The 18783-nt window shown below is 39.3% G+C and overlaps 1 protein-coding gene across 1 annotated transcript in view; it reads left to right on the top strand.

Moving 5' to 3' along the window:
• Positions 1–18303, top strand: part of CCDC14 (coiled-coil domain containing 14) — a 52554-nt gene extending 34251 nt beyond the window's left edge. Inside the window, exons 11-13 of the mRNA XM_028091293.2 lie at positions 3270–3488; positions 3564–3696; positions 17277–18303. Coding sequence (XP_027947094.2) covers positions 3270–3488; positions 3564–3696; positions 17277–18198 — 1274 coding nt within the window. The 3' untranslated portion in view covers positions 18199–18303. The remainder of the gene's footprint in view (positions 1–3269; positions 3489–3563; positions 3697–17276) is intronic.
• Positions 18304–18783: the final 480 nt, after the last annotated feature.

The following is an 18783-nucleotide window of genomic DNA, read 5'->3' as shown; positions in this document are numbered from 1 at the left end:
ATCCAGATGGTTTCAAATCTCAGATATTACATTTTTCATTTCTGCCTGATTGTTTTTTCACTCTTTTATCTCTGCGGTAAGGGCCTCTCTGAAGTCTGACATGCTTTTCTCAAGTCCAGCCAAGTATCCTTATGATTGTTGTTTTAAATTTTCATTCAGGCGTATTACTTATATGTGTTTCTTTTTTTCTTTTTATTTGTTTTGATTAGATCTCTGGCCATGACCTTTTCTTGCTCTTTTGGGATGAATTCCTCCGTCTTGGCATTTTGTCTAGGTCTCTGTCTTCTATTGTGTGTTAGGAAAGCCTGTGATGTTTCCTGCTCCTGAGAATAATGACTTTATGAAGAAGAGGTCATACAGTGTCCAGTCCAGGGCCTGGTGCTTCAGGGAGCATCTCTGATGTGTGCTGCGTGCACTCAGCTGCTGTGTTGGCTGCTCTGTCCTTCAGGTCAGTCGTCTGCAGAGGTTCTCCTTACCTGCCATGGGCAGTGTTTGAACCTTGGCCAGAGTGTGGCGAGTTTTAAGTAGGTATCTCTGGCCTGCTTGTTAAATGAGACTTGATGCTACTTCCACTAGAACTGAAGCCTTGCAGAACTCTCTGGTCGGTAGACGTGGTGCGTGCAGGGGTTTGTGCTGGTCTTCTGGGAAGGGGCCTGCTGCACTGGTCCTTAAACAGACTTGTCCAAGAAAAGCAGTACCAGTAGAGCACAGGGTGGGACTTGGTGTGAGCAGGTTAGGAGCCAGTGTTGGTGCTGTGCCGCTTACCAAATTGGTTTATGCTGAGGGTTGGGGAGGGAAATGGTGCCAGCCAGCCCCTTTGTTCCCAGAGAAGGGAGTCAATGCTTGCTGCTCTCAGGGAGGCCCTCTCAGAAGAGTGAATAATTTCCTCTTGCGTGTCCTGTGCATTTTTCAGATTGCTGTTTTCACACTGTCTGTCTCTGGGTCGCTTGCCTGCCTGGAGCAGCACAGTGCACTTTGGGCTCTATCCCAGCCAAGCCTGCTGACTTTTAAAACTCCAAACTCTGAGACCTGGTGTGGTAGAGACTTGCGCTAGTCTCCCGGGGGAGGGTCTTGCTGCACTGGGACAGAAGGGCAGTTATGCCAGAGGACAGGGGCGTGGGATTTGGAGCAAGCTGGTTAAACAGCCAGTGTCCTGGTTAGTTGCCCTCAGCAGGTGTCACTGCACCTTTGGTGAGGGGTGGGAGAGGGAAATGGCACCTGCTGGCTCTTTTGTCTGTGGAGAGGCAATACCAGCTCTCACAGATGTGCTCCCGGAAGTAGGAACAGTCTTTCCCTGGGCCCCTTAGGTGATCCTCACATTTTGCTGTCTGCCCTGGGGTTGCTTGCCTGCCTTCTCTCCAGGAGCAGGGCAGTGCCCTCAGAGCTCTATCCCAGCCAAGCCCAGGGACCTTTAAAACTCCAGTCTTTGAGCCCTGCTGTTTGCAAACTCTCAGGAAAACCAGCCCCTCTCGTTTTCCCAGCCATTGGCTTTGGGCAAGTGTTCTCCTTGTAGGTATCCCTGGGTGCCCCAGTCTCCCTTCGCTTTCTCTGTGACCAGGGCTCCCTCCCCTCTGCAGTACCTGCAACGCTCTTCTCCCCCAAACCACATCTCTGCACTTCCTCTCTTCCGCCATGTGGCCTCTTCTCTCCGTCTAGGTGTGCAGTTTGTTCTGTCAGTCCTCAGATCAATTTCTTGGCTGTTCAGAATGATTTGATAGTTATCTAACTGTGTTCAAGGGACGAGGCAAGCCTAGGGTCCTCCTACTACACCGCCCTCTTAGCTCCCTGCCCCAATAAAATCTAGTGGGTCTTTTTCTTTCTGTTTAAGAACTGTACGGATATTCTGCTTATGTGGTTCCATCATAACGTATTTGAAGTTCTCTGATGATCGTTATCTAGGTATCTTCCCAGTGCAAACAGTGCTGTAGTAAAAGTCTTATACATATGTCTTTGTGCACATATGTGAGCATTTTGTAGATTATAGCTATAGAATGACTGAATCAAAGGAGATATACGGTTGTAATTTTGACAGATATTGCCAAATTGTGCTTATGGATCATGGCATTTAAAATAATAGAAAAAAAGGAAAAAAACCTGTACCAGAGGAAAAGATGAGAACTGTTTGTTTTTTTGTTTGTTTTTGTATTCTTGGGATCTTTTCCTAAGCCTGACAAAACTCCGATGCCACAAAGGAAAAGATGATAAAATTTGTCCTCAGAATTTTTTTTCACTTTCTGCGCAGCAAAATTATAAACACATTTAAAACACATCAACAAAATGGGGAAAATGTTTTCATAATACATGATATGACAAAGGCTTAATTTTTTTAATATATAAATAGCTCTTACAAAGCAGTAAGAAAAATATGACCACCCCGAAGAACACACACTTCATAAAAGTGCTCATCTTCACCAGAGTACTTCTGGAAAAAGTCACTCTGATTCCCCTATGAATAAACAGTGGCGGTGGGGGTGGGCGGGAAAGGAGGCCAAGATGGGAAATGGGGAGATTGGTGGTTGCTGTGCTAAAGAGCTAATCTCTTTGTAGTCTCTGCTCATTTACCTTATTGTTCCCTTGAGAGCATTTATCACTATTTATAATTACTTGTTTGTTATTAGCTCTTTGAGAGTAGGGACCATGTCTGCTAATTATCACTGTACGTCCAGATTCGAACACCGTGCCTCACACATAGTAAGTCTTCACTCAAGGTTGCATTTGTTAAGTGAATGGCGCCGTAGACTTTTATAGCCATTAAAGAGAATGATAGATCTCTGTGCCGATACATATCAATCTTACGGGGGGGGAAAAGGCATGGTTAGAAACTATGGGTACAGTATGAGTCATCTCTTTTTAAATATATATGTTATATGCACAGGTATTTTTCCAGAAAGATACCAAAGTTAATAGTGATTGTCTTTAGGAGGAGAGCAGAGGTAGGGTGGGGAGGAAGATTCTTCATTGAGAATCATTTGGTATCATTGCTATTTCATAATATTTGAATTTTTTTTACTTTGTGCATGTATTATTATTTCATTAAAAAAGGTAAAAAAAATTTTTTTTGATGCCTCAGATATCAGTTGGAGAAGAAAGATATGACTTCTGCATCAAATATTAAAAATATATTTAGTATTTATATAGAACTACTCAAGCATATAATTGTTGAGCAAAATCAATAAATTCCAGATCTTTTCTTTTTTAAAAGCAGATCTTCTCCAGGTTTGTGCTTTTTAAATTCAGGCAACAATTATTTGATCTGTTTTGTCTTGCAGTGTTTTCCCTTCAGTCATTGAACAAGTCCCTGCAAAACCAATTACAAGAGTCACTGAAGAGCCAGGAATTACTGCAGAGTAAAAATGAAGAACTTTTAAAAGTGATTGAAAATCAGAAAGATGAAAACAAAAAATTTGCTGGTATATTTAAAGAGAAAGATCAAACTTTACTTGAAAATAAACAACAATTTGACATTGAGACAACAAGAATAAAAATTGGTATGTATTTGAATTGTAGTTATGGTTACATTTTTTCAAAAGATTGAGGAAACTGAAACTTTTTTGTGGTTTCAGAATTGGAGGAAGCCTTGGTCAATGTGAAAAGCTCCCGGTTTAAGTTAGAAGCTGCTGAAAAGGAAAATCAAATATTGGGAATAACATTACGTCAGCGTGATGCTGAGGTGACTCGCCTGAGAGAATTAACCAGGTAATGTTGACTTCATTTGACTAACTTGCCTCCTGTCAGATTATTTATAGACTTCAAAAATCATTGTAGGCCTGCTCTCTTTCCCCCTTTTCTCTTATTTTGTCAATAATTTCTAATGATGTTTTCTTCTGCTCCAGCTGGGTTTAGAAATGCCAAACCTGGCTCAGTGCTTTTTTAAACCATGTGATTCCAGGAAAAGGGCTCTTGTAAGGAGCTTCAGCTTTTTATAAGTAAGCTGAAGAGTAACTTAGCAAATGGTGGAGAGCCCTCTGGCTCTGAAGCCAGAGGGACCTGAGTGGAATCCCAGCTCTACCATTGTACTGGCTGTGTGACTTGAAGCAAGTTATTTACCCTCTCTAAACCTCAGCTGTAAAGTGCGGCATGATTAGGGTTGATGGGAACACTAAGAAATCATTCACATGAAGCACTGAGCACAGAAGCCCTCATGCCAGATGATCTCAGGAAAGTCATTTAGCCTCTTTGAGCCTCAATCATTTCATCACAAAAGTGAAGGAATTGGCAGCAACCCCTAAAAGCCCTTGCTTCCCTAACATGTCTTTTCTCAAATAAATAAAATCACCCCACTCAATTTTTATATGATACTTATTTTCAAAGTTCAGTTTTCTCTTGAGACATTTGTTAAGAACTGGATTTCCAACTACTTATTTAAATCCTAGAGAAGTCAGTGATTTTGATGAATATCATCAGATCTGACCATGCATTTGAATGATCCTGGAAGTTCATAGTTCCAAATATAAAACAATTTTGAATATAAAATAATCTCCTTTATATTTCAAATGAGAAGATCTGTTTTGAATTATGAACTTCTAGGGAACTAGATGAAATAGTGATATATATGTATATACAGGATAATTTATTTAGTTTTGTAAACACATTTGAAATGATTATATATATAAGCTATGTTAATATAGAAATACTGCTTTTTTCCCCATTCACATTTCATTCAAACTTTTGTTGAACAGTGGGGACAAGCAAAAGACACTTGTATATCTATGTAGTGTTGTAATTAATTAGGCTCTAGTCAGAGTTTCTAAAATGTTGGCTTATACCACTCTTGTTCAAAGTAAAGTGAGAGAATGTCCCTCCTTATGAAAGCCTTTATAACATTGCCAAAGAAAAGCATCTCCTCTTTTTGGAGGAGTAATTTTGGGATGAAAGCTCTGTTATTACCAAGTATTTATGGTAAAAGAAGCCAGTCACAAAAGACCACATTCTATGATTCCACTTAATATGAAATGTTCAGAATAGGCAAAACCCATGGAAACAAAGAATAGATTAGTGGTTGCCGAGGGCTGGGAAAAGAGGGGAAGAAGCGGGGAGTGAGTTCTAGTGGGTACAGAGTTTCCTTTTGGGGTGATGAAAATGTTCTGAAATTGGATGGAGGTAACAATTATATAACTCTATGAATATACTAAAAACAACCCAGTTGTACACTTTAAAAGGGTGAATTTTATAGTATATAAGTTATATATCTCAATAAACTTTTTTAGAAAAGACATATGTTGTATAGTCCATTTGGAAAAGAAAACTAGGACCCCAAGTCAGCATGGGCAGATTCCATGAGCACTTACGTAGGTGTCCCTGGGGAGCGTCTCCTCAGTGTAGGCCCTGAGGAGAATATAGCGGAAGTAAAAGGAGAGTCGTGTTCACTGGTGACTTGGAGAGAAATTAAAGATGAGTGTCATTTGAGGAAGTGTAGAAGGGGCATGGTGCTCAGCCTCTAGGAGAAAATGCAGCAGAGGATCTAGTTGCCTGAGAATGTGCTTTTCATTTCACAGGCTTTACTTCATACTACTAAATCTAGCTCCTTTATGAGCATGAAATCAGAAGCTGATGTTTTCATTTATTTATAATGTACTTGGATTTTTTTCTCAAAGTCTTCTCCATCCCATATCTATTATTTTGTTTGTGCCCATCTATGATGGGAAGATTTTAATATCTGCATTTTCATAGATGGGGAGACTGGGACCATGTAAGTTAAATATTAAGAGAAAGTTAATAACGGAGCTGGGACTGGAACTCACATCTCTTAATCCCTAGGCAGGTTTTCTCGCACTCTTGCACATGACATATCCTTAGCTAAACTAGTTTATTCCTGGTAACAACTCCATGCCTAATTTAGTCTAAGTGAACCTTAGTATTTTTAAAAAAAAACACACCAGAGAGACGGAGGGATGAATGGATGGATTAGTTTGCTTATTCATGTATTCCACAACATTTATTGTATATCATGTTCCAAATATACACGTGTGAAATACAAAAATATATAATCATTTTAGTTGCTGAATATCCGTGTCATCGAGTTAAAAGCTTATTCTGGCACTTTGATGATGGATATAGGAAGCCACATCCTTTTTTAAGAATAAACTCAACTAACATGTCGAGTTTAACATGTGTGGTGCATTTGTGAAGAAAATTAATAATAAAAGTGTAAGGGCAATTTTCATAGTAATAGTGTAATTATTATAGAAATTGGCATAAATGGAAGCACACAGAAATGAAGGGACTTGCCTGACTTTCAGAGCTCGTTGTGCCCAGGCTGGTACCTGAGCCAAGATTTTAGATTTCCTCTTGAGCCTTCCTTTCTGGTTTGGAAAGCACAGCTGCTCTCTGACAGAACAGGACATGTTTTTGAGAGATTCTTCTACCTTTGTAGGAGATACCTTTGTACCTGCTCATTCTTTAAAAATAATACAGTCTGCCTTTTCCAGTGTTTTTTTTAATTTTTTTATTGTTCTGTTAATCACCATACATTACATCATTAGTTTTTGATGTAGTGTTCCATGATTTATTGTTTGTGCATAACACCCAGTGCTCCACGCAGAACATGCCCTCTTTAAGACCCATCACCAGGCTAACCCATCCCCCCACCCCCTCCCCTCTAGAACCCTCAGTTTGTTTTTCAGAGTCCATCGTCTCTCATGGTTCGTCTCCGCCTCCAATTTACTCCCCTTCATTCTTCCCCTCGTGCTATCTTCTTCTTCTTCTTCTTTTTTTTTTTCTTAACATATATTGCATTATTTGTTTCAGAGGTACAGATCTGTGATTCAACAGTCTTGCACAATTCACGGTGCTCACCATAGCACATACCCTCCCCAATGTCTCTCACCCAGCCACCCCATCCCTCCCACCCCCCACCACTCCAGCAACCCTCAGTTTGTTTCCTGAGATTAAGAATTCCTCATATCAGTGAGGTCATATGATACATGTCTTTCTCTGATTGACTTATTTCACTCAGCCTAACACCCTCCAGTTCCATCCACGTCATTGCAAATGGCAAGATCTCATTTCTTTTGATGGCTGCATAATATTCCATTGTGTATATATACCACATCTTCTTTATCCATTCATCTGTCTATGGACATCTTGGCTCTTTCCACAGTTTGGCTATTGTGGACATTGCTGCTATAAACATCGGGGTGCATGCACCCCTTTGGATCCCTACATTTGTATCTTTGGGGTAAATACCCAGTAGTGCAATTGCTGGATCGTATGGTAGCTCTATTTTCAACTTTTTGAAGAACCTCCATACTGTTTTCCGGAGTGGTTGCACCAGCTTGCATTCCCACCAACAGTGTAGGAGGGTTCCCCTTTCTCCACATCCCCGCCAACATCTGTCGTTTCCTGACTTGTTAATTTTAGCCATTCTGACGGGTGTGAGGTGGTATCTCATTGAGGTTTTGATTTGGATTTCCCTGATGCCGAGCGATGCTGAACACTTTTTCATGTGTCTGTTGGCCATTTGGATGTCTTCTTTGGGAAAACGTCTGTTCATGTCTTCTGCCCATTTCTTGATTGGATTATTTGTTCTTTGGGTTTTGAGTTTGATAAGTTCATTATAGATTTTGGATACTAGCCCTTTATCTGATATGTCATTTGGAAATATTTTCTGCCATTCTGTCGGTTGTCTTTTGGTTTTGTGGACTGTTTCTTTTGCTATGCAAAAGCTTTTTATCTTGATGAAATCCCAAAAGTTCATTTTTGCCCTTGCTTCCCTTGCCTTTGGCGATGTTTCTAGGAAGAAGTTGCTGCGGCTGAGGTCGAAGAGGTTGCTGCCTGTGTTCTCCTTTAGGATGTTGATGGACTCCTGTCTCACGTTTAGGTCTTTCAACCATTTGGATTCTATTTTTGTGTGTGATGTAAGGAAATGGTCCAGTTTCATTCTTCTCCATGTGGCTGTCCAATTTTCCCAACACCATTTGTTGAAGAGACTGTTTTTTTTCCATTGGACATTCTTTCCTGCTTTGTCAAAGATTAGTTGACCATAGAGTTGAGGGTCCATTTCTGGGCTCTCTATTCTGTTCCACTGATCTATGTGTCTGTTTTTGTGCCAGTACCATACTGTCTTGATGATGACAGCTTTTTAATAGAGCTGGAAGTCCAGAATTGTGGTGCCGCCAGCTTTGCTTTTCTTTTTCAACATTCCTCTGGCTACTCGGGGTCTCTTCTGGTTCCATACAAATTTTAGGATTATTTGTTCCATTTCTTTGAAAAAAGTGGATGGTATTTTGATGGGGATTGCATTGAATGTGTAGATTGCTCTAGGTAGCATTGACATCTTCACAATGTTTGTTCTTCCAATCCATGAGCATGGAACGTTTTTCCATTTCTTTGTGTCTTCCTCAATTTCTTTCATGAGTATTTTATAGTTTTCTGAGTACAGATCCTTTGCCTCTTTGGTTAAATTTATTCCTAGGTATTGTATGGTTTTGGATGCAATTGTAAATGGGATCGACTCCTTAATTTCTCTTTCTTCTGTCTTGTTGTTGGTTTATAGGAATGCCACTGATTTCTGCGCATTGATTTTATATCCTGCCACTTTACTGAATTCTTGTATGAGTTCTAGCAGTTTTGGGGTGGAGTTTTTTGGGTTTTCCACATAAAGTATCATATCATCTGCAAAGAGTGAGAGTTCGACTTCCTCTTTGCCGATTTGGATGCCTTCGATTTCTTTTTGTTGTCTGATTGCTGTGGGTAGGACTTCTAATACTATGTTGAATAGCAGTGGTGATAGTGGACATCCCTGCCGCATTCCTGACCTTAGGGGGAACGCTCTCAGCTTTTACCCATTGAGAATGATATTTGTTGTAGGTTTTTCATAGATGGCTTTTATGATATGGAGGTATGTACCCTCTATCCCTATACTCTGAAGAGTTTTGATCAAGAAAGGATGCTGTACTTTGTCAAATGCTTTTTTTTGCGTCTATTGAGAGGATCATATGATTCTTGTTCTTTCTTTTGTTAATGTATCGTATCACGTTGATTGATTTGCGGATGTTGAACCAACCTTGCAGCCCAGGGATAAATCCCACTTGGTCGTGGTGAATAATCCTTTTAATGTACTGTTGGATCCTATTGGCTAGTATTTTGGTGAGAATTTTTGCATCCATGTTCATCAGGGATATTGGTCTGTAATTCTCCTTTTTGATGGGGTCTTTGTCTTGTTTTGGGATCAAGGTAATGGTGGCCTCATAAAATGAGTTTGGAAGTTTTCCTTCCGTTTCTATTTTTTGGAACAGTTTCAGGAGAATAGGTATTAATTCTTCTTGAAATGTTTGGTAGAATTCCCCTGGGAAGCCATCTGGCCCTGGGCTTTTGTTTCTTGGGAGATTTTTGATGACTGCTTCAATTTCCTTAGTGGTTATAGGTCTGTTCAGGTTTTCTATTTCTTCCTGGTTCAATTTTGGTAGTTGATACATCTCTAGGAATGCATCCATTTCTTCCAGGTTATCTAATTTGCTGGCATATAGTTGCTCATAATATGTTCTTACAATTGTTTGTATTTCTTTGGTGTTGGTTGTGATCTCTCCTCTTTCATTCATGATTTTGTTGATTTAGGTCATTTCTCTTCTCTTTTTGATAAGTCTGGCCAGGGGTTTATCAATCTTGTTAATTCTTTCAAAGAACCAGCTCCTAGTTTCGTTGATCTGTTCTCCTGTTCTTTTGGTTTCTATTTCGTTGATTTCTGCTCTGATCTTTATTATTTCTCTTCTGCTGGGTTTAGGCTTTATTTGCTGTTTTTTCTCTAGCTCCTTTAGGTGTAGGGTTAGGTTGTGTATTTGAGACCTTTCTTGTATCTTGAGAAAGGCTTGTATTGCTATATACTTTCCTCTCAGGACTGCCTTTGCTGTATCCCAAAGATTTTGAACAGTTGTGTTTCATTTTCATTGGTTTCCATGAATTTTTTTAATTCTTCTTTAATTTCCTGGTTGACCCATTCATTCTTTAGTAGGATGCTCTTTAGCCTTCATGTATTTGAGTTCTTTCTGACTTTCCTCTTGTGATTGAGTTCTAGTTTCAAAGCATTGTGGTCTGAAAATATGCAGGGAATAATCCCAATCTTTTGTACCAGTTGAGACCTGATTTGTGACCTAGGATGTGATCTATTCTGGAGAATGTTCCATGGGCACTAGAGAAGAATGTGTTATTCCATTGCTTTGGGATGGAATGTTCTGAATATGTCTGTGAAGTCCATTTGGTTCAGTGTGTCATTTAAAGTCTTTATTTCCTTGTTGATCTTTTGTTTAGATGATCTGTTCATTTCAGTGAGGGGGTAATTAAAGTCCCCCACTATTATTGTATTGTTGTCGATGTGTTTCTTTGCTTTTGTTATTAATTGCCTTATATAATTGGCTTCTCCCATGTTAGGGGCATAGATATTTATAATTGTTAGATCTTCTTGTTGGATAGACCCTTTAAGTAGGATATAGTGTCCTTCCTCATCTCTTATTACCGTTTTTGTTTTAAAATCTAATTTGTCTGATATAAGGGTTGCCACCCCAGCTTTCTTTTGGTGTCCTTTAGCATGGTAAATGGTTTTCCACCCCCTCATTTTCAATGTGGGGGTGTCTTTGGGTCTAAAATGAGTCTCTTGCAGACAGCATATCGATGGGTCTTGTTTTTTAATCCAATCTGATAGCCTGTGTCTTTTGATTGGGGCATTTAGCCCATTTACATTCAGGGTAATTATTGAAAGATATGAATTTAGTGCCATTGTATTGCCTGTAAGGTGACTGTTACTGTATATTGTCTGTGTTCCTTTCTGGTCTATGCTGCTTTTAGGCTCTCTTTGCTTAGAGGACCCCTTTCAATATTTCTTGGAGGGCCGGTTTCGTGTTTGCAAATTCCTTTAGTTTTTGTTTGTCCTGGAAGCTTTTTATCTCTCCTTCTATTTTCAACGACAGCCTAGCTGGATATAGTATTCTTGGCTGCATATTTTTCTCGTTTAGTGTTCTGAAGATATCATGCCAGTCCTTTCTGGCCTGCCAGGTCTCTGTGGATGGGTCTGTTGCCAATCTAATGTTTCTACCATTATAGGTTACATATCTCTTTTCCTGAGCTGCTTTCAAGATTTTCTCTTTGTCTCTGAGACTCGTAAGTTTTACTATTAGATATCGGGATGTTGACCTATTTTTATTGATTTTGAGAGGGGTTCTCTGTGCCTCCTGGATTTTGATGCCCCTTTCCTTCCCCAAATTAGGGAAGTTCTGTGCTATAATTTGCTCCAATATACCTTCTGCCCCTCTCTCTCTCTTTCTTCTTCTTCTGGGATCCCAATTATTCTAATCTTGTTTCGTCTTATCGTATCACTTATCTCTCGAATTCTGCCCTCCTGATCCAGTAGTTGTTTATCTCTCTTTTTCTCAGCTTCTTTATTTTCCATCATTTGGTCTTTTATATCGCTAATTCTTTCTTCTGCCTCATTTATCCTAGCAGTCAGAGCCTCCATTTTTTATTGCACCTCATTAATAGCCTGTTTGATTTCGATTTGGTTAGATTTTAAATCCAGCAAGGGTGTCTCTAATAACTTCCATGCTTTTTTCAAGTCCAGCTAGTATCTTTAAAATTGTGATTCTGAACTCTAGGTCTGACATCATATGAATGTCCGTACTGAGTAGGTCCCTGGCAGACGGTACTACCTCTTGTTCTTTTTGCTGAGGTGATTTTTTTCGTTTTGTCATTTTTTCCAGAGGAGAATAGATGAATGAGAGAACAAAATGCTAACAGGTTAACAACGTCCCCAACAACTATACTCTAAACAAATCATAAAAGACCTGAAACCAGGGGAAAAGAAAGGGAAAGAAAGAAAAAAGAAAGAGAAAAAGAAAGAAAAAGAAAAAGACAAAAACAGAACAAAACAAAACAAAAAAACCCAGAATATGATCAAATATGATCAGGCTAGTGCATAGATCAGTGCCACACACTAGATTTTGGGTGTATTTTGGTCTGTTAGAAGAAAGAGCCTCCTAAAATTTTAAAGAAAGAAAGACTTATATATGTACAAAATAAGGGTGGATATGATGAAGGGATGGAATATGAGTGTAAAGATGAAAATTATAAAAGATTTTATAAAAGGAATTGATAAGATAAGAAGTTGTTTGAAAAAAGAAAGAAGATTTTTAAAAAAAGGGGGGAGAGAATGTGATCAGGCAGGAGACTAGAATAAAGCCATACACTAGTGATTTAGGGTATATTTTGATCTGTTAGAAGAAACTGTATCTCAAAATTTTAGAGAGAGAACAACTTATATATATATATGCCAAAAATAAGGGTAACTACTATGAAGGGATAGAATATGACTCTAAAAATGAAAAATAAAGAAAAATTTTTTTAAAAAAGGGATTGATAAGATGTTCATTGAAAAAGGTAAAAAGAAAAATTAAAAAAAAAAACAGTTACAAAAATTAACTTTGAAAAACTAATGAATCATGGTAAAAAAGCCATGAATTCTATGTGCAGTATTCCCCTAGCACTGAAGTTCTCCCGTTCTCCTTGATCGGTAAACTTCGTCTTGGCTGGCTGTTCGTGCTGATCTTCTGGGGGAGGGTCTGTTGCCGTGGTTCCCAGATGCCTTTGCCAGAGGTGGAATTGCCCCTCCCTTGCTGGTCCGGGCTAAGCAATCTGCTCAGGTTTGCTCTCCAGAGCTTTTGTTCTCTGCAAGCTTTCCTTACAGCGCTGAAGGATGACAGTGAAAATGGCAGCCTCCCAGTCCCCGCCCGGAGGAGCTGAGAACTCAGAGAACTCGGGGCCCCGCTCCTCACTGCACCCCCAGAGAAAAGCAGTCAGTCACTCCCATGTCCCCGGTCTCCAGCCGCACTCCTTGCTCACCTGGCCTGTGACCAAGCATTTCTAGCTCTGGCACCTGACCCCGTGTGGAGTCTCCAAACCCAGCAGATCCCTGCGGTGCGCTCCCGCACCGCTCCTCCCAGGGGAGGAAGGGGAGTCTCCCCGGCTCTGCCACTTGTTGGGTCCTTGCTGGAGGAGCAGTGGCCCGACTGGGCCGTGGATCATAGTTTATGGCAACCCCAAGCTGAGAGCCACACCTCAGCTCCATTTCTGCAGCCGGCTTCCCCGCTCTGATACCTGGGAGCTCTGCCACACTCAGGCACCCCCGGTCTTTCTGTGACCCTGAGGGTCCTGGGACCACACTGTCCCGCGAGGGTTCCACCCCCAGCTTAGCCACTGGAGTGACGTCCCTCAGCGGAGCCGACTTCTAAAAGTTCCGATTTTGTGCTCTGTGGCTCTACCACTTGCCAGAAGCGGCCGACGGAGGCCCCCCTCCCCCTCTGTCTATCCTCCTGAATATCTCCTCGGATTCACTTCTCTGCATGTCCTACCTTCCAGTAAGTGGTCGCTTCTCTGTTCAGAGAGTTGTTGCTACTCTCTTCTTTGATCTCCTGTTGAGTTCGTAGGTGTTCAGAATGGTTTGATCCCCATTCAGCTGAATTCCTGAGACCAGACGAAATCCAGTTCTCCTACTCCTCCGCCATCTTGCTCCCAGCCCATCACATGCCCTCCTTAATGTCCATCACCCAGTTACCCCATCCCCCCACCCCCCTCCTCTCGAGCAACCCTCAGTTTGTTTCCTATGATTAAGGGTCTCTTTTGGTTTGTCTCCCTCTCTGATTTTGTCTTGTTTCATTTTTTCTTCTACTCCCTATGATCCTCTGTTTTGTTTCTTAAATTCCACATATGAGTGAGATCATGTGATAATTGTCTTTCTCTGATTGACCTATTTCGCTTAGCATAATACCCTCTAGTTCTATCCACATTGTTGTGAATGGCAAGATTTCATTTTTTTGATGGCTGAGTAGTATTCCATTGTGTGTGTGTGTGTGTGTGTGTGTGTGTGTATATATATATATATATACTAGATGGATAAAGATGATGTGGTATACATGTATATATGTGTGTACGTGTATACCACATCATCTTTATCCATCTAGTCTTTTTTTTTTTAAGGAATGAAAAGGATTCACTTGCAACTAGAGCCTTTTCTTAACATTCACCCTAACATAGAAGCATAGGAAATGAAAAAGGTCATTACTTCTTGTATATTATCTGCTTTTAGAAAAGAGTGTGTCTAAAATATTAGGTGAAAATGTTTTGCTCTCCTTTTCTTAAGGCTCTTGAGATTTTCCTATCATGTGTTTTCCATTGTTGTCAAGGACCTTTGCTTTTTACGCTGGGGATAGATCCTGTGTCATGACTACTAACTCACTCATTAGATTAAGTGGCCTTTTTAAATGATTATAGAAACACAGTGGGCAAACTTAGCAGTGTCTTACAGGGCTCAGTACTACCCCTGCATTTTCTGAAGATTCAGTAACAACTTCATAATCTAAGTATACCCACGGATGGCAATTTTTTTTTTGTCAGGACAAAATAAAAAGTTTGTATTTGAGCTAAATTCACCCACATTGGTAATTTATAGTATGTTTCGTGTTACCCTGTGCGATTTAGTTAATTAGGAACATCTCCAATACGATAGCTGGGCTACTGTGACCACTTTAATTTTACTTTTGACAGAGAGTAAAGCAGCAATATCTGACAGTAGAGCTAAAGCTTCATGTTCAACTAGCCCATCCTTCTTCCCTATAGTCATACACCTTGGTAGGGTAGACATATGGTTTTTGTATGTGTTGTAAATAATCTCTTAAAGATTTCACAAAATTTCTGAGTGCCTTTCTCAGATTGTTGGAGAGGGATAATGGGACTAGAAGGTACACGTATGAGTTCTAAGCAAATACCCTAAACCAGTTCTAAACAAATACCCTAAACCATCTCTCTGTTCTCCAGCCTTCAATAATTTTGAAATACATCCTATCACTTTTTCAAAATTTTTCTACAATATGTGTTATAAAACCATTAAAATGTGAGGGAAAATTAATATATTTTCAGTGAACAAGTGTAAATATTCTCATAGCTTCTAAGAACACTCTTAAAAGTGCTGATACTTACTTAAATTAGTATATTTTTATAAGTAGCTGAGAAAGAACCTTGAATGTCTATTATAAAGATGTGTCAGTTTTCTAAGCATTAAAAATCAGTGTGTTTAGGTGTATCCCGCAGAATAGAAACAGAAATATATCTACTTTGTAGCTATTCAGGTGTTTGTATTGCTTCCTTTAAAATTTTGACATACTGTCATTTCTTTACTTACAGAGATTTTTCTTTTAGTTTCAGAGACAATGGTCAGTCACGTTTCTTGTTTAAATCAGAAGCTTAGTGATTACTATTAATTTCCAGAGATTAAACTTATTAATGTCATGTCCCTTCTTCATCACTGATTTTGTTCACAGCAAAGATAACATTTTTATTTAAGTCTGGAAAGAAACCTCAACATAAGTATTCCTTTTCTAAAAACAAATAAAATGAAAATTCTAGTATGTAGTCTGATCAAATTAATTAGTGGGTGATTATTCATTACAGCATTTTTTAAAGATATGTTCATATAACATATTTTTTGTCTTTTAGTAATAGTTCATTAGCTTCTTGAGAGAGGTATGAGAAAAAGTGGTAGGAGCCATTGCCATTTGAAGAGCAATCAGAACTCAAAATATGTTTAAGATGACAGGGTAAGGGCGCCTGGGTGGCTCAGTTGGTTAAGCGACTGCCTTCAGCTCAGGTCATGATCCTGGAGTCCTGGGATCGAGTCCCGCATCAGGCTCCCTGCTCAGCAGGGAGTCTCCTTCTCCCTCTGACCCTCCCCCCTCTCATGTGCTCGCTCTCTATCTCTCTGTCATTCTCTCCCTCGCAATAAATAAAATCTTTAAAAAATAAAAAAAAAAGATGACAGCGTAAGCCAGGTTGGAAAAAAGTTTGTTTTTCCTTTTGTAGGAAAAAAAAAAACACTAATTCTATATCCAGAGATATAATCACTGCTGTTTAGTATAGAGATTTCCTGTTAGTATTTTGTTTGGATGTGTGTGACTATTTTTACAAAAATAGTATTGTATCCATGTTACTTATGGACTGCTCTTTTAAGTTTAACCTTATATACTGAACATTTCTCTATCAATAAATATTCCTTACAAGGCAACTATAAATGGTTATGGTGTGATTATAGCATAATTCAATCGTTCTACTGTATTTGAAGATAAAGATACTCAGTCCATCTATTTTCTATTATAAATTATATCTTTGTAAGTATATCTTGGGGGTACAGCCTTTTGATGTATATATGTAGGCTGAATTCCTAGAGTGCAAATTATTGGGTCCAAAAATGTGGGATGTACAAATATTTAAGACTTCTGACGTATTGCCAGTTTGCTCTCTGGAAGGGTTATACCAGTGCACACTCCCACTAGTAGTATATGCCTCTTCAAGCTTCTCTGACAGTGGGTATTAGTCTTATTTTACCATGTTAATTTGATAGGCAAAAAAAAAAAAAAAATCACATTTAAAAAATTTGAACTTCTCCATTTAGAAGTTGAACTTTTAAAAACTAGGCTAGTTGTAATCTTTTAAAATTACCTGTTGATGTCCTCTGCATCTTTTTAAAAATTGATGTATTTCTTTTCTTATTGATATGTAAGAACCTATATATGATTCAATTCAAAAAGACCAAAAGCTTGGTATAAATTAATAGGACTATTAAAAAAAAGTTGCCATCAAATGAACACCCATATAGCCTGAAGCAGTGCTAAGCACTTTACCTTCATATTTTATTATTTTATCTTATTCAATGTTCATTGTAATTCTGTAGTAGATGTCTTCGTTTTGCAATGAAGGAACTTGAGATTCAGAAAGGTTGAATGACTTGCCCAAGATCACAGGTAGTGATAGGATTTGATTCCATTTCTGTCTCACTTCAAACCCCAAGTGGTTTTTCTTATAACACACTTCTCCTGGTACCTAGCTGTTGCTCGTACCTAATTATCCCAGATAATAATTATCTCTGTCCTTTTTTCCCAGTATTGTTCCAGTGCCTTTTGCATATATATTTTGAATGGAGAGAAATAACTTCATTCATCCACACCATTTTGCAATGTTGCTCAAGAATAAAGCATTTCATACCTTAAGAGAAAAAAATTCCTAAGCCTGTATTTTTAAATATCATTATATTAGATTTGATATAGACCAAGATCTTTTAATCATCTGTTTTGTAATTTACTCGTTCCAGACGCATTCTGTGATTTTGTGCTTTCAGTTGCTTTTTTCCATGTTATGAACCAGGTACTTGCCTCAGATCCTTTCTTTTAAAGATGAGGCATAAATAAATAAATGAAAGAAACAGGTAAAAAAGAATAATTAGTGTACTAAATTCTTCTTAACAGAACTTTACAGAGCAGTATGGCAAGGCTTCTCTCAGATCTTAGTATGGACAGTGCTCGCTGCAAGTCTGGGAATAATCTTACCAAATCAATTCTGAACATTTATGAAAAACAGCCTCAACATGACCCAATCCCTGCTCATACTTCCATAATGAGCTACCTAAATAAGTTAGAAACAGATCACACTTTTACACATTCTGAGACACTTTCTGCAGTTAACAATGAGGAGAGCATGGAGCCAGATAGACCTTATGAAAATGTCCTGCCCTCCAGAGGCCCTCAACATAGTCACACAAGGAGCATGGAGGAAGCATCAGGCCCTGGGATGATTTCTACGCTTTCAAAACAGGATTCTGTTGAGGAGAGTGAAATTACAACTCTAATAGACAATGAGTGTAATTTGGATAATACAATTTACATTCCTTTTGCTAGAAGCACTTCTAAAAAGAAGTCACCACTATCTAAGAGACTGTCCCCCCAGCCAGTCGGCAACAGTGGACTTGTCTCTGAAAAGGCAAATAAATTGTGTGCACCTGTAGTTTGTTCCTCTTCCAAAAAGGAAGCCGAAGATGCACCTGAGAAACTTCCCAGAATAGCTGATAGGGAAGACAAGCAGCTCCTCAAGAAGATAAAGGAAGCCATTTGCAAGATCCCTGCTGCCCCTGAGGAGCCGCCGGAGCTGGCTGCGGAGCTGGCTGCAGGTCCTGGCCCCACCACCTATCAGAGCAGCGGCATTCGAGGGAGGAGTAGTGCGGTCTCCGACGGTAGCTTTTTAAATTCTGACTTGACGTCGGACTGGAGCATCTCTTCCTTTTCAACCTTCACTTCTCGTGATGAACAAGACTTCCGGAACGGCCTTGCAGCACTGGACGCTAATATTGCCAGACTCCAGAAGTCCTTAAGGATGGGTCTTCTGGAGAAATGAACTCAGAAGAATAAGGGACTGAGTGCTTCTTTTAAGAATGACCTTGGCTACATTGAATGTATATTTTAAATTTCTTTAGAGAAATGATGTCTTATACCAATTATGTATGATAAGTGTATGAATAATAAATTTATTATTGTCCTTATTATATTTGAACATAAAGGAGTTTGTAAATCTTGCACTGGTTATAATTCTGCCTTTCCGCATTAATTCCTTTTCAGCCCTTTAGCTGAGAATGTTCTCTATTTTATAAGTAATATGAACAAAGTTAGTCTCTGCTTCTCTGTACTAGCACTTCTTAACTACTCAGTATCACCTCTGTCCGTGTAAGCAGCACATTCGAGCTGTTAGAAGCCTGAGCGTTGTACTGTCACCAATACCTCCTGGTCACCAGCCAGTGTCTTTATGTACAGTGCTTGGGCAGGCCTTAGCATTAAAATGTTCTGCCGGCACCAGGACCTCCTCCTACTGGTTTTTAAGTGTTGGTGCTACAACTTCTGAAGGACCCAGATATAATCTCTTTGACATGTCCAGATTTTATAGATAGGGATTTCTTAAGTCTAAAAATACTAAATGAATTTTTAG

This window comes from Eumetopias jubatus, unplaced genomic scaffold, assembly GCF_037043125.1.
Source record: "Eumetopias jubatus isolate StellerSeaLion01/CBP00866 unplaced genomic scaffold, mEumJub1_p1.0 scaffold_1, whole genome shotgun sequence".
In the NCBI taxonomy this organism is placed as follows: Eukaryota; Metazoa; Chordata; class Mammalia; order Carnivora; family Otariidae; genus Eumetopias; species Eumetopias jubatus.
This window is presented reverse-complemented; position numbering and strand designations above follow the sequence as displayed.